Source organism: Vanellus vanellus, assembly GCF_965231255.1.
Source record: "Vanellus vanellus genome assembly, chromosome: 2".
Taxonomy (NCBI): Eukaryota; Metazoa; Chordata; class Aves; order Charadriiformes; family Charadriidae; genus Vanellus; species Vanellus vanellus.
In genome coordinates, this window is record NC_138906.1 from 19,020,243 (window position 1) to 19,046,179 (window position 25,937).

Genomic DNA, 25,937 nt, shown 5'->3' on the forward strand with positions numbered 1-25,937 from the left:
ATTGTGGCCTTTGTGCATCAACATGTAAACATCTTCCCCACCCCCCACAATTAATAGGCCCCACTAAAACAATTGTACAGCACAGTTTGATTTGCTCTGAATTGTATGGCTTCCCACAATAAAACACTTTAAACTTTTGTATTTAAAAAAAAGTAGAACTTCAAAAAAAATTTTTTTTAAAAAAATAATTTTTGGTAGCCTGTGTTGGAAGCAGATAACTTTTGAAGTAAATTTAGGCACAGTCTGGTAAGTAGCTGCCAGAACGAGTGGAAGGAGTTCTCTCACTTGTCTCGCATGAGTACCATTTCCGTCAGCTGAATGAGGGCTTCTCTTTCAGGGGATGGCCGTAGTTTACTGATCTCTCGCGTAGCTTCGTGGCAGTAGCGCTGGGCGAGGTAGGTTGTCTGCTGCACACCATCACTCTTAGGTAAGAAGACAGAGGTAATGGGTAACTGGTCATCCTCCCTCCTGCCTTTTGCCTCTTCCAGTTACAGCGGGGAACTTTTAAGGTCAGTAAGTACCCCGAACACTTAATTATGTTCTGAAGAGGATTCATTCTATATTCATTGAATTCTACATCTCTTCCTCAAGGTGTCAAACTACTAAAACTCATCCATGCTAAGCTTAACTATACTTACAAAACAACATTGGTATTAATAACATACTACTCGGTAGGATTAAAAACTAATGGTTTAACCCGCTCCCCTCCTGCCCTAAATAAAGATGTACAAAAAAAACATGCTATCCTGAAAAAAACAAGTATTAATTTTGCATAGAGTTATTCAGTCTTTTCAGACCAGAGTCAATTAAAACTGATATGGAATGTGCACTGCAGTTACAAGACTGGTAATTATGTGCTGCTTCCACCAGTTGTTGGATACAGCTACTCTTCAGCTGAAGGAAATGCATGAGCTTTTTACTTTTATTATGTGGATTTTATGCTACTGGAGAGAAAAAAAGGAAAAAAAAAAAAAGCTCTTGTACCCAGCATTTCTGCTGAAACACTGTGGCAGTAAGACGGCTGAAGAGTCCTAACTTGGTATTGTACAGAGCATGATGCTTCGCATATACTTGAAAATGCCGCCCTGCTATTTTACTTCAGAGACAATGAATTTCAGACTGACTTCAGCAGGGACAGCACTTTAGGAATGAAATATTTGGTATCAGTCCTACCTGCAACACATATTTCCGAGCACGTTCAACATCTCCTGGCTTACTGAATCGTCTCATTATCATAGCATTCATTTCTGGAAACTAAGCACAAAGGAAGAAGGTTTTGTACTGCTTATGAGTTGTTTCCCGTTTAGCTGTCTGCATGCTAAGATCAAAAAGAAACCAAAGTACAGACCTCTTCCCCTGCCACTGTTGTTACTACAGGTGTAGCTACAGGTTAATACCTGCAATCTGCGTAAGACTGTAGTATAGCAAAACTTGAGCATCTAAAACTTAAACTGGCTGGCTGTGTTGACTGTTGCCAGTTGGTAGCAAAAGTCAGCACCTGCCATTACACTGTGTTGAGCAGATGACCCAGTGTGGTAATTCCTGATGTGGCTGCTTCCTGCTGTATAATCTGGTTCAGGTATTCTTACATCACAAGCGATGGTTAGTGTTGGCACACCTAGAAGAAGCACCTCTTCCCCCACATGTCCAACAGAGAACCCAGGAGGCTTGTTATGTCTGTATTCAACCTGTAAAACCCCTCATGATACCTTTGACTGTTATATCTACTTACACTTTCCATTGCTCTGGTATTTTATATACGCAGGCTCTGTCTTTGGAAAGCTCAGGACATTTTTAGAAGAGAAAAATGACGACTGTAACATATTTTGTTTTCAATCACGTAGAATTTGTAGTTAGTACTGTACACTCAACTCCCTACAAATCAGGTAGATAACTGAAGTCAGTTGTCTGAGAAAGTCGCTACATTTAAACATGCAGGCACTTTCTTCAGACAGAAAAAGCTGGTCCTTAACAAACAAACTAACCACAACTCAAGCTGCCACAACTCAAGGCAGCTACCCTGCAGAATAATTATTTTTAAAGGAAAGAGGTGTTTGTTCATCTTGTCTGAAAGGGTTACAGCCAAATAAAGATTACTTTATTGCTGTACACTTGTAAACAATGATCTGCTTTCGTTGCACGCCATTGGTCCTGCAACTGTGGATCTACAAACTTGTTAGGGAACAAACATGTAGCATCCTTCACTGTTGTGACATTTCCCTCTTACTCATAAGTAGTCTTCTTGGAAGGTACATTTAGAAGTTTATTGGTGACTCATACTTGGCTTTCTCTAGATCTAGCTTTCTTCCCGTGTAATGACAATTTAATTGCAATGTTCATATAATCCGTTTTCATATTATTCCTATTTACAATGACATAGGATGCATATGCTTTCACTTTTTTTAAGCACTAAAGGATATAAAAATCCCTAAACCTGTAATGCAACGATGTTATTAGCAGTTCTGCAGATTTAATGGGCTGTACATAAGCATTTGATGGGAATGGTTATAATAAAAATAAACCTTCATTCTTCAGCTGTACTAGTTTAAGAGTGGCTTTAGCCATACCATATACTAGTATATTTCCTTAAAAAAAGAAGGGTTATGTGTTTTTTTTACTGAGTGAACTGACTTTAAATAATGAATAAATAGGTCTCACATCAAGCTAAATATTTCTTGTATAAAGGCCTCTCCTTAGTATTCTAATGCACAAAGATGTATTTCAGAGAGAGGGGAGAGGAGAAGAAGAAAAGGCAGCTGTCACTGCAGCTCCGGAGCATATTAAAAACTAAAGTATGTTTGACAAGAAGACAACATGAGGATTACCAGATATGTTAAGGGATATGCAGGATAGCAGTAATATTAATTTCCCAAGAAAAGACAGCCTATAGCTAACAATTACATTTTGGACTATCTTCAAGTCCTGGCTGAGGAGTTTTTATTCTCAGATACAAATAGATTAAACATCTTTTAGTGACAGCACAGATAAGTGTCTGTTGAAGCTCCAAATTTTTTTAACGCTTATACTTTGTTTATATATCACTTAAGTCTGTAGTGCTGTTCTTCCAGTTTCTTGAAAACAGCAGGAAATTTTCAGCAAAGAAGCCTTCCGGTTAATGAGGAAAACTTTGCAAGATGGTCAAGTTATCTATCAATGCAAAAACATACGCTTCCCAACTATCAAAGATATAAATGAGGAAAGGCGTTTAAAAGTGACCTACAAAGAACAAGTAAGATTTTAAAATAGAACTGACAGATTTTCTTTTCTTGTATTTCCATGCTATGAACTCATTTATCTTAAAAAGCTAATTAAATGACAGATGAAATTGAAAGTCAGAAACAGCCAACCCAAACAAATGAATAAAAGAATAGTTTTAATTAAAAAAATTGGAATATTCAACACCCACAAGACAACCGGTGTCACCCATTCTCTGCCAAAATCAGAAGTATTTGCAACACGTCCTTCTTTCTCTCTACAAGTAGCTTTTCAACACATGAACAAACCCCATTTAACAATTGCATCCTCTTTCTGTACCTCACTCTCACTGTTCTTTAGACATCTCCAGTTGCTGGTGACTAAGAAGATCCTGCAGCTAATCAACAAATTCTGAATTAATGATTCAAGAAGTAGTTTGTGAATCCCCTAGATGATTCTGCGGGGAGGAACTGAGAACATGGAGGAGGTTGTTCTCAGCGTACATTCGTATGCATTAAGTGGCTGATACTCTCTGCTTTCCTGTCTTTTCTGAGACAGGTGTCATGTAAATGCCTAAAGGATGAGGAAACAAACATATGCATATGTTCTACCTCCCCCCACCCCAGGCTCTTTAAGAAAGAGGGGGAATTAAATGTCAAAGTTGTATTTTTTTGAATGGTTTAAAACTTTTCCCATGTCAAGCTCTGCGCAATTCCAATGAGAGATCACAGACTACACCCCTACTTAAACTAGTTATGCCAGTTTTTGTATCGTGCTGTGCAGTTTGGTAGGAAGGACTGCTTTCTAAGTCCCAAATCTTCTTTCCTCAGGTGAACCAGAAGCTTGATCAAGGCGGATTAAACCTGTTTCTTCCCCTTTTATGGATTAGCACCAATTTTAATGTTTCTTTTGGTGCTGCTGGCACTTCTGTTTTCCTTGTATTTATGATACTCCTTTTTCTCTTATCCAAACTAATTTACCTTCAGAAGGGAAAGCTTCCCACGTTTGTGACTGGATAAGACTCGCGGACAAAGAGATGATGAGATCAAATCCAGTAAACAGAAGTGCCCACCTAAAAGCTAGGCAGAGATTTTAAGTTCTTGGCCCCAGGATAGATACAAAGCCCAGAACTTGGCAAGAAGCCTACATACATGGTTGTCGTGGTTTAGGCCAAATCCACCACTGGGGACCCGAGGGACCCCAGACGGGACCGACAGATGCTCCCCTCTACCCCTCTTCAAAGAGAGAGGCAGAGGAGGAAAAAGAGACTTACGAGTTTAGAAGAAACTAAACTACTTTAATGAAATATTAATAATAAAATAAAAAGAAATAATGAAAAATATATACAAAACCGTATCAAGCTCCGGAGATGACAATCACGTCACTGGCTGGCACTGGGGCAGTCCCAGGCCGGACTCAGTGACGGACGGGAACTGGATTCCGGATCTGGAGTCAGGATCGGGATCACAGGCAGACGAACAGAGTCCTCCTCAGATGTCGGCCATTGAAGGAAGAGCCCGTGACCCTTTGATCCCTCAGCTTTTATACTGAGCATGAGGCAGATGGGATGGAATACCCTGTTGGTCAGTTTTGGGTCACCTGTCCTGTCCGCTCCTCCCTGCAGGTGGGACCCCACTATGCTTTTCCGCTTCCGACCCTCCAACGGGGCAAATAACAAAGTTGGTTGGCCTTGGGTGTTATGGCAATAAGTATAAGCAGGAGCCTCTCTGCATACCATGCCTGGGCATCAGCTATAAACATAGGTCTTATCACTCTGAGAGAGTGAACATTTTCTGCACAATATGCAGTTAATTTCAGTAGTTAGAAGAGGCCCAGCTAAGAAGCGAAGTTACTGAACAAAATTGGTTCTGTTTTACCTCAAACCAGGACAATGGTCAAGCCTGGGGAGAGCAAGACATCTCAGGAAAGAACACAAGCAAGAAGCTACTTAGGAATAACCTGCAGAAAAATATGCAAAAAAACTCTCTGAATACCTGCCCCTTTGCGAAGGTTAAGCACTTGAACTGGGGCAGCAAAAGACTAGCGCTGCTTTTGAAACAAGGGCCTAACGGTAAGAGGACTTGTGCAGGAATGTGTTTCTCAGTCTGAAAGAATGTGTGTGTGCACACTAAATACAGCTGATCTTGAAGGCACCGATTTTCCACACATGCCCAGGCCATGCTCATTACTTACACTGTAGACTTGGTGTGCTCGAGCTGCACCTCCATGTGTGCTGTGAAGAGCAGTGTACACTTTTTGTTTTGGGGAAATAGATTTCTGTTGACTTACCTGTCGACAAGCAAATAAGACAGGGCCTGTGGCTAATCCAAGCTTGAGATCTGCTGCTGTTGGTTTCCCCAGATGGTCAGCACACGACGTAAAATCCAGCACATCGTCTATTAGCTAGAAAGGGAGAAACATATAGATTTTTTTAAAACTTTTTTTTTTGTTTAACGAGAATTAAATACAGAATAATCCTTGTTAAGAGAAGACTGATTAAGACAGCCCACTTTGATTTCTAAGGCAGTTTTTAGATTCCCTTTACTTCAACAAAAGCACTACCTGAAAAGCTATGCCAACATTTTTTCCATACTGGTAAGCAATCTCATGAACTTTGGGATCAGGGCAGCCTAGAATTGAAACCTGAAAAGAAAAGAAACCCAAGTAAATAGAAAGTTTTAGTTAGCATCCACTTTCAGTCTCTGACCATAGGTGCGACAGCAAGCACAGACAGCAGGGATCTGGCAAAGGGAAAAAAGCTGACTCAGTAGCACATTCTTGCTTATCTCTGTTCACGGATACACACAAATAGCCAAGCTTGTTAGAAAACAAGGCTGAATAGCAGTGAAGTATTAAAAATATATTCAAGTCTGGAAAGAGATTAGCTTTATTAAATATTTATCAGACTTCAAAATTATAATGCAAGGTTGAAGAGAGAAATGTGGATGCACTGCATATGCGGGCTAGTAGTCATATACAGTCCAGTGACAGGGGAATTAAATCTATTACGTGTATACATCAGCCAGGGGATAATTGGAGGTCAGACAACAGATAAACGGACATCACATGCCTCATAAAAGATCCACAAAACTGGATGTGTTGCACCCAGTATACGAGGGACAGCTGAGATAAGGAAGATTATTTTTAAGGGTGATGTTAACTATAACTGAATTGCTCAGGAAGATGAGCTAATTAGCTTGCAGACAAAGGTATCAAGGGATAATTAGTGGCAAAGAAAAGAAAGTACACCAAGCTAGACAGAAGTATCACTAAAGTGAGATTATCAAGTAAAACATTTTAATTGAGTACAGATAAAGGAATTGACTGAGAGACAGAAGTTTTGCTGAATAAACTCCACAAAGCTAAAATACGGGACACAAACTAGATTAGATTTGAGAACTAATATCTTGCCTCAAAGTAAGGGCACTTATGCTTTTGCATTTATGTATTGATTATACACTTTGCAAAATGAGGTTGGTTACATTTAAATACTCAGATTTATTTCAGCCTTCAATAAAGCAATTAGAAACAGGGGCCAAAACCCCATCCTGGTTTACGGCAGACATTCCAAATCTGCTGTGACTAATGGAAGGAGTAAAGATACATTTTACTTAATGGAAGACTAAAAATACATGCCAGAAAAACCACACAACATAAAAATATGTATATATATATATACACACACACAAATTCCGCTTTAAGACTATGTAAGATAGGATCATTTAAAAAACCCAAACAAAATACAACCCCAAACTAAAAGCGAGTCCAGTAGAAACTTTGAAGGTGAACATGAAGATGGAAATAAGAAACATTATATCCTAAGAAATGCGATGCAACTCGCACAACAGTAGAGACTATTTCATGCATTAATGCATTTTATAACTGATCATCAGAACACTTCCCAGTTATAACCTGCATCTGTGGATAATAGTTAAACCCCAGAGGAATCGGGATGCCTAAGGCATTAACAGCATCTCATGTTTCCCAATTTTATTTAAAAGAGGAAAATAGTATAGCAGGAAAATAATACTACTTACATCTAATCATACAAAATCCTGAAGGCTATTAAAACAGAATGAACTGCAAATATGAGATACTTAAATAGAAGTTGCTAGGTACTATCAAACTATAACATTTTGCCCTTTTATCCTCCTTTTGATGCTTGTCTCTTAAATAGCAGTATTTGCCCCAAAGAGATAACATCATCTATGGCTGTACCATACCTAGCAAACTTTTGGTTGCTTCTGCAGTGCAAATCAGATAATATCAGCAAGACCAGGGAGCTGCATCTACCCTGTTTCAATGAAATCTTTACCTACCACGACATTTCATGTGAAGAATTAAAATACAGAATTCAGTAGAACAGTGACAAAATCCTGGTTAATGGCAAAGGGCCAGAGTGGGCACAAGTTGGTAGATGGGGAGAGGAAGTGCCGTGTAAAGAGAAGAGCTTTCCCATTTAATCTGAAAGGTCAGAGCAGAGCTATTCCTGTAGGTGGACAGTTTTCTGGGGACACAGACATCACCTATTTAAAGAATCACTGCAGTATATGTACATTTAAAAAACGGAAGCGTGAGTTACAGAATGTAACACAGCAAAATTCATCAATGCAAAATTAATTCTTGCATCTTTGCAAGAGAAGACCTTCATAGCTCCTATTCAAAGTTACAAACATTTCTGAAGACAAAAAAAATATTAAAAAATCCAAGAGATTGATATGCCTATCACACTTTAAGTCAGCAACTCTCTGACCACGACAACATCATAAACCTGCAACATGACTGGGTCTTGTCTACCCGGGAGTTCCTTCAGGAGCCAATTTCTCAAATTGCTCTTGTGGATTATTGCCCCCATCTGGACGGTCACTGGGATGCAGGCAGGCAGCCTTGTCCCAGTCATTCTGTCACTCAGAGGGATGAAGTTTAACTGAAGCCATACTGGGATAAGAGCATACATTTAGAAATACAAATCAAGATAATAATGTCAATATAATGATGTAAGTTTAAATGATAAAGCTCATCCTTTGAAAACATTCTATAGCTCCTCTGATATGACTGGTTGATTACAAGTTTAATTGTGCAAGAATTCAGACTTGTCCTCCACTAAATCCTGATGAAAAATCCTTCCTAATACCAAGTGGAACAAATTCGTTAGAAAGGTTCTTTGAATTCAGTACAGCAAGCCAATCTGCTTGGCATTATTTCAAACACAATTTTTAAAATAAAAAATTGTTTCTATTATTTTACCCTACATGAAAGGCTATAAACCAATCTTGCCTCTTTACTGAATTTCACATCCATAAAATATTCTATCATCAGCTCTGAGTAGATACATCCTGCTCTTTTATTTATCATGTGAGAATACAGCAGCTGGAGTTGTAAAGCACTTGTACATCTGTACCGGCGCCCTGCACGTCAGAGAGGAAAAGCTGCTGCTGGCCAGGGATATGCTTGGAGAAACAGTATAAGAGATCTTTGCTCTCACACTCCCAGATTTGTGGACACCATGGAAAGGAAAAGGCTCTAAAATCTTCCCTTTCTCCTCCATGTCCATCTCCTGAAGCAGTCAGGATCCTGCCTTCTCATTTGTGGCTCATCCACTGCTGTTTTTCCAGACAGGCGCACTGTTCCCCTTTCCAGTGGAACCACAGCATAGTTTAGGTTGGAAGAGAACTCTGGAAGTTATTTGGTCCAGTCATCTGCTCAAAGCAGAGCTTACTTCACAGCTAGATCAGGCTGCTCGGGGCTGTGTCCAGCTGAGTTCTGAGCATCTCCAAGGATGAAGATCCCACACACTGTCTGGGCAACCTGTTCCAGCGTTTGACCAACCTCATGGAGAAATTTTTCATAATACCTCATTGAATTTTTCCATGGTACAACTTGTCCTTTCACTGCACATCTCTCCATCCTTTCTATGCCCTCCCATTACATAGCCGGAGACAGCAAAAGGCTTCCCCCTTAGCCTTCTCTACTCCAGACTCTAATCAGCTCCAGCCCCCAGCCATCATGGTGGCCCTTCACTGAACTCACTCCACAATGTGATGTCTGTCTTGCATGAGGGAGCGCAGCCTTGAGGTCTCACATGTGCCAAACAGAGGAAAACAGGTGCCTCCCTTGATGTGCTGGCTAAGCTGGTAGTGATGCAGCCCAGTTTGTGCTTATCCTTCACTGCTGCAGGGCACACCACTGACTTTTCCTCCAGGCTCTTCAAATCTTTTTTGGTAACTGCTCTTGGGAAGAGGGTTATGAAGGCCTACCTGGGAGAGGAAGATGTTTACCCAGCAGAAGCTCCCACAACCAGCAGATAACTATCTTGTCCCGAATCTGCATTTTCATGCATTTGACCTTTACTCTAGTAATTAGTATTTCAACATGTTAACAAAGTACTCGTTTAAGAAGAATTGTACTTTTACAGAAGTGAAGGTTATGTGCCTGAATATCTGTGATACAGTTATGTTCATCTTTTTTATCACAAACATTATGAAGAAGAAATCCCCCCAAATGAGTTACTGTATTTTAAATAACAAATAAGGAAATTTACTGGCTGACCATAATCGCTGATGGTACTGATGCTATTACCCTACATCTGTCATAGAATCATAAAATCATAGACTGGTTTAGGTTGGAAGGGACCTTGAAGATCATCGAGTTCCAACACCCCTGCCATAGGCAGGGACACCTCCCACTAGACCATGTTGCTCAAAGCCCCATCCAACCTAGCCTTGAACACCTCCAGGGATGGAGCTTCCACAACTTCTCTGGGCAACCTCTTCCAGTGCCTCAACACCCTCAGAGTGAAAAATTTCTTCATAATGTTTTATATAAACCTGCCCTCTTCCAGTTTAAAGCCATTCCCCCTCATCCTATCACTACATGCCCTTGTAAAAAGTCCTTTCCCAGGTCTCCTGTAGGCCCCTTTTAGGTACTGGAAGGTTGTCATTGGACTTTATTGTAGTCTGCATGCCTGGTCTGGGGAGATCAATTTTGCTGCTGGGGATCACTTATTTTCCTAGACACCAGTTCCACACACTGGTAGGTTTTTCTGATGGAGCCCTGTGCACACACCAAACTATGAACTAGTTCAAGCAGGAGCTCACAGGTAGATCCAGAGCTGCAGACTATTCCTTTTCTTCAGTCCCAAGGCAGACCTTGCCTTACCAGAGGAGGCTGCATGCTTTCTCATAATAAAGAAAACAAGAATCTCTAGTGCAACTTTACACTTATCTCAAAACAAACATGATTTAATCCCTCTTCTGAAAGTATGCTGTGCAAAATATAAAAAGCTTTATGAGGGTTAGGAATTCACATTACAGCAGGATAAAAAAAGACAGAACCTGCTCAGCTTATTTTGCCATCTCCAGCTTGCCTGATGACTAATAGAAATTCCACTTCAGCTTTATTGTTTCTGAATTCTTGAACCAAAGTCACCTCTCATGTTTCTCTGAAAAATGCCTTTTAGTAACTAAGGATTCAGTGACCCTCTGGGCCATCTGCCACCATTTCCTTTTGCAATGTATTACTTTGACTGCAACTTTGGTAACATTCCCCCATGCAGAACTATTGTAGAAATAAACTAGAGACTGGGATGGCTCTAACATCTTGAACAGACTGTTTTGTCCATAAAAAAAAATTGTTTTGCTAACTTAAAGGCTTTTTCATTTAAATGCAGTAACACTTTGGCAATGCAAAAGGTACCTAATACAGTGACTAGACCAGTGTTGACAGACTATCTATTATTTTGTTTAGACATTTTTCCAGGAATACGCTACTCTTCCATCTCTAAGGCATGACGCTGTAGAGTTCTAAGATGCCACCTGAACTTGACATCATCTTCCAGTTAATACTTTTATCTTACTTATGCACAGAAAGAAATCACTGTTTTTTCCTATCATTAACAGGTACTGAACTGCTTCTAAGGACACAGTAGCCTGGTTGTAACTGATGGTCTGAAAACCAATAATCTCTCTCCTTAGCTTTGTCCCCGAAAACAAGATGTGAATACCCATGATTCCCCAACTAAATTTTCTTTCAAGCTAGAACTGATGATCCTGTTTAGCTTTTTCACTGAAGAAAACAGAACTCCCTTCTGATCCCATGCTTTTCCTTAGTGGCTGAAACCATCTAAACAAAAAAAGCAACAACAATCCCTCCACCTACAAAATCCCAAATGCTAAACAAAAAAAATCCCCCTTTCACTGCTATCAATAGAGTTCTCCTATCAAAAGAGCTCTCCTCCCCCTGAGGGGGACATATACATACAAGTCATTGCTACTGTGTGCAGTAAGTATGGTTTTGCCATAAAGACAGACCTCTCTCTCACTTTTCCTTTATAATGCAAATTTTACTGCATATAAAATTCCAGCAATTCGGCAATGGAACAACTCAAAACAACCAGTAGAAGGAAAGCAGCCAAACACCCCCTTCACCAGCATCACAGACACAATCTGGAAGGAAGTGCTTAAATCCTTAACTCCTGTGAGTTATAAAAAGGAAAAAACCTCAAAATAGCACATTCATAAGGAGAATACACCCAGTGGGAAGGTGATTTCTTCTTCTATCTGTGAAAATTCTTTTAGGGAGACTGTCAAAGTGAATATAAAATCTTGAATGTTTTTATTGGGGCAGCAGAAGAATGTGATGCTCCTTACTAGTCCAATTGCCCACTAATATAAATTAAGACTTGCAAAGGGAAATTCTTGCCAGGGTCATATTGCCATTAATACAAGCAATCCAGAAGACTAAATTTCTTTCCTCCAGCTAGTATGAAAGAAATTTTCCCTCCCCACAAAATCCATGTCTCTCATTCCATATAATCCTTTTGATTTAAGCAATTTTCAACTGCTATCACACAAGCATACCAGTTCTCTGAGAACAAAGGAGGATGACTAACACTAGCATTTTTAGTATAATTGTCTTAGAACTTCCTCTTGCTATAGCATACACCAGCTATACTGCCTTTAATAAAAAAAAATAAATAAAAATTATAACTCTCTTTTGGGGTGAGATTATTGCCCACCTTCTCCACTTTCTGCACTAAAACTAAACATGTTTTTTGAATAGGAACATCATCTTGAATCAGATCTTTTTGTAATGAAGTAACAGAACTGAGTGACAGATAGGGTTGTATATAGCAATTGGTAACTAAAAACCCCAGACAAATCAAGAAGTACATGCTTCTGTCCTTTTACAATGTAATGTTGAGTATGCACAATTAGGTTTTTTCCTCCCACTGTTATCATTTAAGGTCCCACTCATTGGTGCTGAGTGGGACCAGATGTCAAAGAAGACTTAAATTCTAGGCTCAAGAATTATCAACTGAGATTAAAATCACTGTCTCAAAGTTGCAGAATTTCATAAATTAAAGGCTGCCACTGTGAACCTTATTTTGATTCAAGTGAGGATGACAATAAATCTGTGTATGAATATAGAACAGAAAAGAAAAAGTGAAAACCAATATTGGAGGCTACACAGCTGAACTGTGATAAAATGCACAATCTCAAACCCATTCACATTCTGGCAGAATACCATTTAAAGGATTTGCTTTGGAGGGTCTCCAGAGAAAACAGCAATAACTAGGAGTTTAGCTGTGAAGCTTACAGTGTGGTATGTTAATTTTAGAAGAGACAGACGTACATACTGCTTTACAACTGTTTGCTATAAGACTCGCAGTCTTCTTAAAAGTCTTCTCGAGGTAGTGAGCAAATCTCTCATTCTCATTTTCCTTGGAACCCAACTGGAGGAATTCACCTGAAAAGTTGCACAGACGGGAGTTTTTATTTGTGGGTTTACTGCTTAGGCAAGCAAATCTGAAGATAAAAATAGAAAAAGACCTTACCACGCACCAGATCTTCAATCACCTGAGTTAGAACAGAGATGATAGTAGTGTTTCCAATTCGTGCTAAAGCTACGGAAGCAGCTGAGAGGATGAAATCGCCAGCTAAAACAGCCTAAGAATAAAAAAAAAAAAAAATCTTTTAAGTCTTTTCCTGCAAGTGTTAGTACAGACAATACAATTTCCTTTATTTGGCAAGTCTACTCACATCACATTAATTTTCCTACACGAAGCACACATATCTCATTGTAAAAGAGAAAACAGAAGATAACCAAATATTAAAATCTGAACCATTTTTGAATCCCTATCTTACAGTGCCGTTTATAATTTTCTATATAAGCACTGTCCTCCCTGTATGTGATATCTGAATATGTTTGCCTGAAGTTTTTTTGAACATTACCTCTCTATTTGCCCATTCTGTTGTGACTGTTATGCCACGTTAGCTCTGAATTGCCATGATAAGTTCTGATGTGTCAGCATCGTACTTCTTTCCTTGCATTTTTCTAGTTAAGACCTTACTTTTAATGCTCTATGAAGAAACACCTCTCTCAAAAAAATAAAAAAAAAATGTTCATGCTGACTGAAAACCTTTTTGTGTTTACTACTGAATTAGAGTAACATATAATGTTCTGGATAAGGTACAAGTTCAAAGTATTCCAACAGTACTGCAGAGAACAGCATAGGGAACACAAAATCAGTAAAAATCACACAATCCAATTATCCAATGCGTCCAACAGTTCAGAAAAGGAACACACATTTGTCTTACCCACAACACATGCACACCTCTTCATACTTTTTCTGGCATATCCCAAGACTGTGCCTAGGGATAGTAATGTGACAAAAACCCTAGGTGTCTGTGCTCTGCTAAAATTCAAAGGCAAGTCTTGCACATAATAGCAAACTCACCTTCCTCTCTCCCCAGATTTGATTGACTGTCATTTTTCCTCTGCGAGAATTTGCATCATCGATAACATCATCATGAACTAGGCTAGCTGTGTGGATCATCTCAGCAATTATGGCCACAGAGCGTTGGCTTGCTTGCACCTCCCTAAAATAAAAAACAAGAACTGTCAAATAATTAAATCAATTATGTGTGCTGCAATGCATTAAAATAAACCCCTACTAAAACCAAACAAAAAATGTTTCTCTGAAAACAGCTGTTGTAGCTTTTCCACGGTTTGAACCCCATCTTTCAAACCTGGAATTAGGAAGACAAGAGAAAGTAAGATCACATTAGTACAGTAAGTGCAATGGGACGTTTCCATCCATATTAGGGCTGTTTCTGCCTTGCTGCATTAACAGTACTGCAAAACTCCTGAGTTATTGACTCTAATCCCTCTAAATCCAATAAATAACACAGCATCAAGGATGCCTGGTTCCAAGGAGATGTAAATCTGGAAAACAGCAGAGAAAAGAATGCCAGGTAGCTTTGTAAATGAGTTTCAATATTTCCTTATCTCTGTGCTGCTCTACTTATAAGACAAAGCATCACAAACTCTCCAAAGCTGGCTAACTGTGCAAGCTGGAGAGATCTGCAGGCACAGAATCCTGTATTCTAAATTTGAAAGACATAACTCTTAGATCTTATCCTTTATGCTATCTGATTACCTTAAGACCTCAGAGGTTCTTCAAAAGCCTGAGGAATTAACTGGAATTATATTGCAATCACTTTAGGACTGTAAACACTAAGTAACACTTACTGAAATTCAGCCTTTGGGAAGATCTAACACTGATGATTCAACCCTCAGTAGTTCACACCTACTTCATTTTTTAAACTAGGTGAGAAGAAGGTAATGGAAGAATATAGAAGCAATTATCTAGGGAACAAAGTTGGCAAAATGAACATAAAAGAGCCAACCCAGCTCAAACAAAGGACCATCTATGCTAGTATCCAACTGCTACTGACTTGTTCTAGTATCTATCTTTTTCTACCTATTTTCATCGTGGGTTGCATGCAGGATCCCAGAAATGGCTATCCCATTTAGCATTGCCTTATAGCTGTAACAAGCCCACGTGGACATTATAAAAAACAAACTAAAGAAAAAAAAAACAAGCCAATAACCAAAACAAAAAACAACAAAAGAAAAAATTACTTCTGATATATAGATACCTTACTTCTGGTATACAGATAATAGAGCAAATCACACTATTTTCCAGCAGAACAGAAAAAGAACTGAGAGAAACAGAAGATAATAATTTCAGCTCAGCTGAAGGGAATTTAAAATCTTTTAATAGCCTATGTCTATTAAAATCTAGTGATTAATCACAAAATGAAAGAACATCTTGCAGTCTGCTGACATAACATTGCGTTCTGACACCTACCTCTATGCAGAACTCTGCATTGCTGTCAGTGGGAGTTCTACATCCTGAACAATAGCAGGATGTGTGGCTCATAGGCTGTGAAAATGTGGCTTTTAAACAACAGAAACCAAGAGCTGGAAACCTTCACGGTTGTTTGAAAGTAAGTTTTGCTGTGGACTAGTAATTTAGTCAAATGCTAGTTCAGTGTAAGTAGTTTTCCAAAATAAACTAGTGTTACTAAGTAGGAGAACTTACCTTCAAAAAACTGTAAAGGTCTCCAGCCTCTTTCATGCACTGGTCTCCTTTTGGGGACTCCCTTTTTCATTAATTATGTCAGCAGACTGGACTTCCTGCTGGGAAGTAGCAGTAAATGGCAACACTCACTGACACACCAAAGTCTTTCAGTAGTACGAAGCACAAGGACAGACATTTCAAAAGCAGGTTTTGAAAAGTTCTGCATTATAGTGCATTTCATCTCTGACAATCACTAAAAATGGCATAGGACTGCTCATGGTTCATGTGCTTGGTTCCCAGAATGTTATATCAAATGTGACGATTTAACCTGAAAGTGGTTTTTTAAACTACTATTTCTGCAAGGTCTCAAGCAAGGTTCTTCCCATCGCTGGCAAAAAATTTTGCAATAGTTTGCAAACATCTTGTGAGAGTAGTTCTGAATCAGAGCATGCCTATTTTAGGGAAAACACACAAGAAACAGGATCCTTCTCATTCCCTGCAATTTTTCATTCTGCTTCGCCTGCAAAACAAAAGCAAAAAGTAGCAGTAACTCAAGTCAATAGGTAACTGGGTCCCCACAAGTCCAGTAAGTGGAAAGAAGCCATTTTTAAGTCATTCTCAAAGTAAAGGCACCCCAAGATTATATGTATTTACACAGAATTTTAATACAACCGTAAGTTTATCTTTTTACACATGCATTATATTAATTTTTAAGTCCTTGATCATGTTCTATTTTTCACTAGGATCCCCTGCTTGATTCTCTCATAAGCTCTTACAGATCTACTGTACCCTGAGGTATTTTCCATTACAGAACTTCTTTCAGGTACCCTGAACAAGGCCAAGGCTGATATTACAAGTTAAAAAAAAAACCAAACACACCTCTCCCTCCAAATATCCCTCTTCAAAAAAAAGAAAAAAGAAAAGAAGGAGAGGAAAACTCAAAACAACACAAAACAGTATTTACACTCTGCAACAAAGAGCTTTGCAATGTTTGCCAGTAAGTAAATATTGCCAGTTTAAAGTGCAAAAGAACTTGCAAATTTCTGTTACGACCAAGTGGCTGAAAGAAACAAACATTTCAGAAACAGTCTGTGACACAGAAAGGCATTGCAAACTAGGGGAAGCATAGAGAATGGATGCGTTAAAATGGAAGCAAATTACAGAACAGCTGAAAACCAGCATACAGTACAGGCACCTGGCAACCATGGTTTGGAGGAGTGAAAGATAGAGGACTAAGGTTGCTGGCAGGTCCGAGTGTCTTTAGGAAATATTCTATTGAGTTTAGCCAGGCTATTACATTTAAGTATTTCTTGCACTATTCTCATGGATTTATTTCCCTTTTTCCCCCTAAATCTTTTGTGCTCTCTATTTTCTCTATTGAGATGTCTCTGTACTTCTTTGGCCTTCTCTTATTTGTCTCTCTCATTTTGGTTGCAGAAATTGAAATAAAAACTCCTATTTGCAAACACCTCTGGAGAATACACCCTAAACAGAAACATTATGTCCAGTCAGGCTAAGTGATAATTCTGTGAAATTCTGCACACAGGTATGTGAAGAAATGCCAGAGGATGTGTGAAATTGAGGGTTTGCATGACCTCAGCTTAAACTCTTTACAACAATTCTCACTCTTGCACAAAGCTAAGTTCTTATCATAGAGCAAAAAGCCTTTGTTTAAGTGACTTAATGACTCAGGGTTGGACTTCTGACACTTCAAGGAAAAAAAAACCAACAACATACCAGCATAGAACAATTTGAATGCTTCAGACACTTATCTTTTTGATAACTGTTCACATTTTTTATACAACTGTCATTCTCCTTATTATAACTACAACAAAGTGACTTCATTCTAGAAAGACAGTTAACCTGCTGAGGGCATTCTAAATACCTGCTTTCCTCAAATCTAAACATAAACGATCATGTCACCTAACCCATAAGGAGAACTACCTGGGTGTTCCCCTCTGAAAAAACAGGCAAAAGCATGCTGGGTCCAGCAAGTTATATGACAGTTAAGAACGGCAGCAAGATGAAGCAGAACCAACATCAATATCAAACACCCCAGAGGCAGAATAACAAAAATTCTAGGGATGAGAGCCAAGGATATTTGCTCACCCCACAATTCTATAGATGTGGCCAGTATCTTTGATTACATGTGTGGGAACCAAAGTTTCAACAAAGAAGAACAAGTCTGGGAGAAGAATCAATATTAACTGAGGAAAAGAACAATAAAATGCTTTAAGGGAAATGACAAGTTGAAAGAGGAAAAACATCTTAAAAAAAATGTCGGGAGCAAAAGGAAAGCAAATATTTTTTTCCCTCAGGTCTATAGCAAAGTAGCAGAATTACAGATATGCAGGGTTTCCTTCTCTGCATATACAATTTTCCTCACAAACAGTAAAAAGTTGAAAGAACAATTTGTCATCTGAATGCAATGCTGCTTTAAGAAGCAACAGTATCAGTGTGAACAGGAAGTATATATATACACAAAGCAGGTGTAACACAGCCTGCTTCAAGGAGCTTAAAAGCAAAAGAGAAGAAAATGCCCATAAAACTTCATCAACTCACAGCAAGTGGATATGCACAATATGAAAATATATTCTTTCGGCATGGCCTACCCAACACTCATCATGCCTGAAACAAAAAGCAGTACACTGAAGATTTCTATAAACATATGTGAATTTTAATTACAATCATAGGCTTAGAGAAAAGTGGCATGAGGCAGAGAAGAGGAAGGTAAATATCCTGGGAATTCATTATCTTCCTTTGCTGAAATATTTCTGTTCTCCCTACTCAGAATTTCATCCTAAAAACAACATGACAGAGATAGTGACTCAGTCCATCCTTATACAAGGAACATTCAGACTAATGAGGAGGCCTTTAAACATCAAACATAGTTTGGAGGTGCTGACAAAAGCTGCAACAGATGTACAAAAGCTGCCAAATGACATGGGCATCTATAAATCAGAGCGCTTACGCTGAGGGTTGGCTACTGCGAAGCAAACATTTGCCTCAGGCATATGTGGCACTTGAACTCAAGTTCAAGGCCAGGCTGGATGGGGCTTTGAGCAACCTGGTCTAGTGGGAGGTGTCCCTGCCCGTGGCAGAGGGGGTTGGAACTAGCTGATCTTTAAGGTCCCTTCCAACCCAAACCATTCTATGATTCTATGAACTCTGAGATCACGCTTTCTCACTGGCATAGGGCAGTTCTCAAAACTGGTCCTGATGGTTTCAAGACAGCATAACGCATGGAAAAGAATATGCCCATAAGCATATGTATATGTCAAAAGACAGCAAATAGGCTTTGACCATATAAAGGCAAATTCAGGTCCTTCTACAGCTACTTCTCGTCTTTGATTCACTGCTCACCTCCTACACTATAGGACATCAGTTCCAGACTTCTTGGTATTGCATGTAAACTACATAATTTCATTCATAAGCTTCTCATGCTACACACTAGAATGAGATAAAACTAATTTTCCTGTTATTCTGATGAGAAGGATGCTCCAAAAGACTCACTGCCCCAGTTGTTAAAAGTCTCCTCCGAAGTTTCCACCCTCTTAGCAACTTAGTCCTTTGTTTTAAATATCTCTTTCATTGCTGTTCCTGATAAATTTGTAGACCACAAGTCCTTCATTCTCCTTGATTATCTTTTCAGTCCATCCCTGAAGCTAGCTGGATTTATCTTTTTTTGAACAAGAGGATTAGACATGCTGATGACTTCACAAAGTGTGATATACAAGGGTATCAGCACTCCTGTAGCTGAACTGGATATATTATTGTTGATGCATGCTAGGATTACCTTAAGGTACCTGGCTGCAAATCACATTTGGGTTATGCCCTGACAGGACACCCAGAAGCCTCCAAGCTCAATTTTTGTTTTATTGTGCTTCCTTTCATTCCACCATGGATGGCCAGTCATCAAGAATGATTTTGTCATCGAAGTGCCATCATCACACTCATCGCTTTTCATGTCAAGATCACTCATGAAAATATTAAGCCAATCAGTGCTGTGACAAAGGACATACTTGAGGAGTTTCACAACAGATATTGTTCCTTTTGCTACCTCTAAGACAAAGACAAGGAGCAGTACTGGATGGAGAACAGAATCAGGCTGGAGTGAATTTCATTAATCCTGGACAATGTTTTCCTAAAACAAGAGGAATGGGCGCACACAGGACAGGACACTGCCAACTAGGTTTTGCTTTCTCCTTCATAATTACATTCACATAGGAGGGAGTATACCAGGAGAGGTGACATATCAAGCAGCAAAATATATGCCATGATCTGAGGTAGAAATCAAGTCCAACAAGACATTAACCTACTGCTAAGGAAAAAATTATGCAAGGGCTGAGAGAAATCCCTCAAGACTGAAATTAGTCTAGAAACATTTCTGGCAAAGGACCAAAGATTTCATATTTGAAATTCTATACGAGGGAAGACTGAAAGCATAGCTGGAAGGGAGAGAACACTCCAGCCAACATCTTTCCTCAAAATGCTAACATAACAACCAACAGGAACATTTGGAGAGAAGCATTTGCAATCAGCCAGAGCAAGGACTGACAGAGAGTGCAAAGCAAGCATGATGTTCTGCTCAGTTAAAACTGCTTTCAAAAGACAAGTAACTTGAAAAAAATGAGGATTAATCCAGCTCTAAGCTTAGGATCTTACATTAAAGTATAGAAACTTGCACCTAGACGGGCTAAAAAAAAAAAAAAAAATCTGTTTTGAATGTCTCACAGCTTTGAATATAATCATACCACCTGCTTAATGGCTTTTCTGCATAATTACAAAAAAAAGCTATGAAAGTCACTTCTTGCAGCAAAGTTCTTACCTGTGACAAGAGTTTAAGAGCTACAGGAGTGGTTACACATGAAAAATCCTTTTAATTAAGTTCATATAGTTTTAATTAAGTTCATATAGCCTTAAAGGTTCTAATAAAGCATTTATGTAAGCAGTTAAAATTGACTAAAAGCCTTACAAATATAAGAATTTGACAACATTATTTATCCATCACCAGTTACAACTGCAGTATAGTCTACAATCTTACACATGGAAGCACGTAATATACCCAGTAGTTGCTCTTGCACTGCTAACTACAAAAATACAGGTTCATGATGGAACTTGAAGTCAGGTTTTACTGTGAAACTTTTTCTTTTCATATAGACATATTTTTTGGGAACACAAGAATGATAAGTTTCAAGTATGATATATGTCCACTTATCTAAAAATGACTGACTCACCTGGAATTATTATGGTGAATGTTGCAAGCCCTTGCCATTAGCACCACAATCATTGGTCGAAAGGCCTTTCCTTTCCCATCAAAGTAATAATCACACATTTCCTTAAGTTCTGCTGTAGATACAAGTAATTCCTATAAAAAGGAAAAGAACATAGCATCATTGAATCATAGAATAGTACAATGGTTTAGGTTGGAAAGGACCTTGAAGATCATAGAGTTCCAACCCCCCTGCCATAGGCAGGGACACCTCCCACTAGACCAGGTTGCCCAAGACCATGTCCAGCCTGGGCTTGAACACCTCCAGGGATGGGGCCTCAACAACCTCTCTGGGCAACCTGTTCCAGCGCCTTACCACCCTCAAAGTGAAAAACTTCTTCCTAATGTTTAATCTGATCCTGCCCTCTTCCAGTTTAAAGCCATTCCCCCTCGTCCTGTTGCTACATGCCCTAGTAAAAAGTCCTTCCCCAGCTCTCCTGTAGGCCCCCTTTAGGGACTGGAAGGCAGCTATAAGGTCTCCCTGGAGCCTTCTCTTCTCCAGACTGAACAGCCCCAACTCTTTCAGCCTCTCCTCACAGGAGAGGTGCTCCAGCCCTTCGATCATCCTCATGGCTCTCCTCTGGACACGCTCCAGCAGGTCCGTGTTCTTCTTATGTTGGGGACTCCAGAGCTGGATGCAGGTGGGGTCTCACAAGAGTGAAGATGAGGGGCAGAATCACCTCCTTTGACCTGCTGGCCACACTTCTTCTGATGCAGCCCAGGATGTGGTTGGCCTTCTGGGCTGCGATTGCACATTGCTGGCTCATGTTGAGCTCCTCATCAATCAGCACACCCAGGTCCTTCTCCTCAAGGCTGCTCTCCAGCCATTCCCCTCCGAGCCTGTAGTTGTGCTTGGGATTGCCCTGACCCAGATGCAGGACCTTGCACTTGGCCTTGTTGAACTGCATGAGGTTGGCTTGGGCTCACCTCTCCAGGTCCCTCTGGATGGCACCCCTCCCCTCCAGCGCGTCTACCTCACCAAAGAGCTTGATATCATCGGCAAACTTGCTGAGGGTGCACTCGACCCCACTGTCCATGTCGCCGACAATGATTTAAGTGATTAATGATTTAAACAACTGTTTTAGTCCAGGTCCCAGTACTGACCACTGAGGAACGCCACTCGTCACTGCTCTCCACTTGGACATCGAGCTGTTGACCGCAACTCTTTGAGTGTGACCGTCCAAGCCCGTTCTGTTCACCGAGTGGTCCATTTGTCGAATCCATGTCTTCAATTTAGAGACCAGGATATCGTGTGGGACAGTGTCAAACGCTTCACGCAAGTCCAGGTAGATGACATCAGTTGATCTTCCCTTGCCCACTGCCACTGTAACCACTTCGTAGAAGGCCATCAAATTTGTCAGGCATGACTTGCCCTTGGTGAAGCCATGCTGGCTATCACCAATCACCTCCTTGTTTTCTACGTGCCTCAGCAGAGTTTCCAGGAGGATCTGCTCCATGATCTTGCTAGGCACAGAGGTGAGACTGACTGGCCTGTAGTTCCCTGAGTCTTCTTTGTTTCCCTTTTTGAAAATATGGGTTATGTTTCCCCTTTTCCAGTCGGCAGGAACCTTGACAGACCGCCACAACTTCTCAAATATGAGGGCTAGTGGCTTAGCGACTTCATCTGCCAGTTCCCACAGGACCCGTGGATGTATCTCATCAGGTCCCATGGACTTGTGCACCTTCATGTTCCTCAGGTGGTCTTGCACTTGAGCTTCACCTACAGTGGGCGGTTCTCCATTTACCCAATCCTCGTCTTTGCATTCTGCATCATGGGCAGTGTGGCTGCAGTCCTTGCCAGTGAAGACTGAGGCAAAAAATTCATTGAGTACCTCAGCTCTGTCTCTGTCCTGGGTAACCAGTTATTGCTTCCTCTGGAGAGGAAGGATTTTCTCTAATCAAAAAAGGCAAGAAGGAGGACCCAGGGAACTACAGACCAGTTAGTCTCACCTCTGTCCCTGGGAAAGTAATGGAGCGACTCATTCTGGATGTCATCTCCAAACACGTTGAGGAACAGGAAGTTATTGGAAGTGGTCAACATGGATTTACCAAGGGTAAATCGTGCTTGACCAATCTGATAGCTTTCTATGATGTTATAACTGGTTGGCTGGATGAGGGGAGAGTCGTGGATGTCATCTACCTTGACTTTGGCAAGGCTTTTGATACTGTCTCCCATAACATCCTCATTAGGAAGCTGAGGAAGTATGGGCTAGATGAGGTGACAGTGAGGTGGATTGAGAGTTGGCTGCAGGACAGAACTCAGAGGGTTGTGATCAGCGGCACAGAGTCTAGTTGGAGGCCTGTAACCAGTGGTGTCCCCCAGGGGTCAATACTTGGTCCAATTTTGTTTAATATATTCATTAATGACCTGGATGAGGGGGCAGAGTGTATCCTCAGCAAGTTTGCTGATGATACCAAACTGGGTGGGGTGGCTGACACCCCAGAGGGCCGTGCTGCCATCCAGCGTGACCTGGACAGGCTGGAGAGCTGGGCAGAGAAGAACCTAATGAGGTTCAACAAAAGCAAGTGCAAGGTCCTGCACCTGGGGAGGAAGAACGTAAAGCACCAGTGTAGGTTAGGGACGGACCTGCTGGGAAGTAGTTCTGAGGAGAAGGATCTGGGGGTCGTGGTAGACAGTAAATTATCCATGGCCCAGCAATGTGCCCTTGTTGCCAAAAAGGCCAATAGAATCCTGGGCTGCATAGGGAAGAGTGTGGCCAGTAGGTCGAGGGAGGTCATTCTCCCCCTCTATTCTGCACTGGTGAGGCCACAACTGGAATACTGTGTCCAGTTTTGAGCTCCCCAGTTCAAGAGGGACAGGGAACTGCTGGAGCGAGTCCAGCAAAGGGCAACTAAGATGATTAAGGGCTTGGAGCATCTGCCTTATGAGGAAAGGCTGAGAGAGCTGGGATTCTTTAGCCTGGAGAAGAGAAGGCTGAGGGGAGACCTTATTATGGCGTACAAGTATCTAAAGGGTGGGTTGAAGGAGGATGGAGCCAGGCTCTTTTCAATGGTTCCCAGTGACAGAACGAGGGGTAATGGGCACAAGTTAGAACACAGGAAGTTCTGTTCAAATACACGGAAACACTTCTTTACGGTGAGGGTGACAGAGCACTGGCACAGGCTGCCCAGGGAGGTTGTGGAGTCCCCTTCTCTGGAGATTTTCAAGACCCACCTGGATGCAGTCCTGAGTAATGTGCTCTGGGCAATCCTGCTTTAGCAGGGGAGTTGGACTAGATGATCTCTACAGGTCCCTTCCAACTCTGAAAATTCTGTGATTCTGTAATCTTTCTTTTCTCGCTGACATACTTAAAGAAGGATTTTTTGTTTCTCTTAATCATATCTGCATAAAAGTCACAAAGCCAATCCATTTAGTGTAAGCAAAACCGTATGCATGCCTAAGGTTATTGCCTGTATTCATTCCACCCAATGTAACCTGAAGTTACTTTTTAAATTACTATGAGTAATCTGAAACATAAATTATGTATTCCAGCACTGTAAATCAGGAGAAAAAAATTGCATTCTGGTTCTGTAAGATACGTAGAAATACTTCTATTTGCTTTCAGTTTAAGTTTCAGACAGCTGTTCATAAAGAATATACTTTCAATAACTATCTTCCAAAGCAACAGTTGGTATTAAAATCAGAATCATCACAACATCCAGAATAGTGACCAAAATCCCTTACCTTTTTAATATCTTCATATAGATTCTTCAAGTCTTTTCTACCAAGTTGAAAAGGGTCTTGGTATTTTTCGTCACTAACTGTCTTACTGCAGCTGCACAAGTGGGATGTACTTGTATGATGAAACCTGTTGACAGTGTTTTTCAAGAGAGTGACATTGTTAAAAGCTCTTTCCCCGATTCCCCAAAGAGAAACATTTCAAAGCATTTCCTCCTCTTGCTCCTCCTTCTCCTCTCCTCTCACGCAAAATGTAACCAAATGGATAAAACAGAAGCAGAAGGCATCAAAACACTCTTTTCAGCCAGCTAATAAGGTGTAAGAACAGCACAGCTATGTATTGATGATCATAGACTTTTAGGAGCGGGCAAAGCGCAGCATTTGTCAAGCAATAACCCCCCATCCTCTCCTCTTAATAGATTACAGAAGTCTTCTGAGACACATAAAACTACATTGCTCAATGTATTCCTTTTGAATACACTATTGATGGTATAGCACGCCTTTGGAGATGAAGTCTTCATCTTCCAGTAACACAATTATTCTGTTACTTTTTTCCCTGTCCTGTGTACTCCTGGTAAAATATTCCTTGCTTGGATTTGAAAATTCTCCTTTGCACACCCAGCTACATTATAAATTAGAAACTAAATCAATACTTCCAGGTAGCATGATGATGCTATTGAAATTCATCAGTAAAGGGTGAAAGCTCCACCTAGATGCATTAAGATGCATTAGGTTTAGGCGTGATTTTTATGTTCCCTGGAGTTCAAGTTTATGCCTGTTACTATATTTCCTTTTTCAAAGTGAACCCTATGGGTTTTCTTGGGGCATTCTTGCTTTGCCCATTGCTCTCCAGGATGGAGGACTTAGATTCAAACTCAGCACCACAGCAGCAGTCTACACAGAGTTATCCAAGTATGCAGTAGAGCAAATAACCCCTTATTTTCAAATAAGTTCATCCAATGACTATGTCTTTACCCATTACACAACAATATGAATCTCCAACTTACCGCCAAAATATATTATATATTTTTGGAAATGACAAAGTTGAACTTCTTTGGATAAAGTGACACATCTGCACAAAGAAAAATCAGAGTTAATGGAATAGAACTTTAAACTGACAGATAACGTGATTACAAAAGACAAATGTCTCTTCATCAGCACTGGTCTACTCCATTTTAACAATCCAGCAGCAAAGGGAGTCTCATAATCTCCTTCCATATCACGTGAGACATAACTGCCAATATGTACATTAGCTTCTGACTTAAACTGACTCTTCTGCTCAGGAGCGTTGGACTTTCTCCCCTCGCAGGACCAGCCCAGAAAGCATATCAGTTAACTTCCCAGAACTGCTCTAACGAAATTCTGCTTTTGCACTCATGAAAGGTGCAATTTTCAAACGTTCCCTGTCTTGCAGATAAATCTGG

At 40.3% G+C, this 25,937-nt stretch overlaps 1 protein-coding gene across 1 annotated transcript; it reads right to left on the minus strand.

The window, feature by feature from the left end:
* Positions 1-9: 9 nt before the first annotated feature.
* Positions 10-24,638, minus strand: PDSS1 (decaprenyl diphosphate synthase subunit 1). Its single transcript, XM_082479123.1, has 9 exons — positions 24,520-24,638; positions 20,800-20,930; positions 13,934-14,075; positions 13,031-13,142; positions 12,833-12,942; positions 5,758-5,838; positions 5,485-5,598; positions 1,174-1,254; positions 10-422 (listed from the first exon to the last, which is right to left on the minus strand). The coding sequence occupies exons 2-9, from the start codon at positions 20,895-20,897 to the stop codon at positions 282-284; spliced, it is 879 nt and encodes a 292-aa protein (XP_082335249.1). The 5' UTR covers positions 20,898-20,930; positions 24,520-24,638; the 3' UTR covers positions 10-281.
* Positions 24,639-25,937: the final 1,299 nt, after the last annotated feature.

Bases quoted from the DNA above. Each gene is read 5' to 3' on its own strand.
- PDSS1 (XM_082479123.1), bottom strand. From the start codon at position 20,897: ATGTGTGATTATTACTTTGATGGGAAAGGAAAGGCCTTTCGACCAATG. The intron at 12,943-13,030 runs GTAAGGTCTTTT...GCAACTTTTCAG, and splicing joins GATTGAAGATCTGGTGCGTG to GTGAATTCCTCCAGTTGGGT. The intron at 5,839-12,832 runs GTATGTACGTCT...TTTTCTTTTCAG, and splicing joins TAGCAAACAGTTGTAAAGCA to GTTTCAATTCTAGGCTGCCC.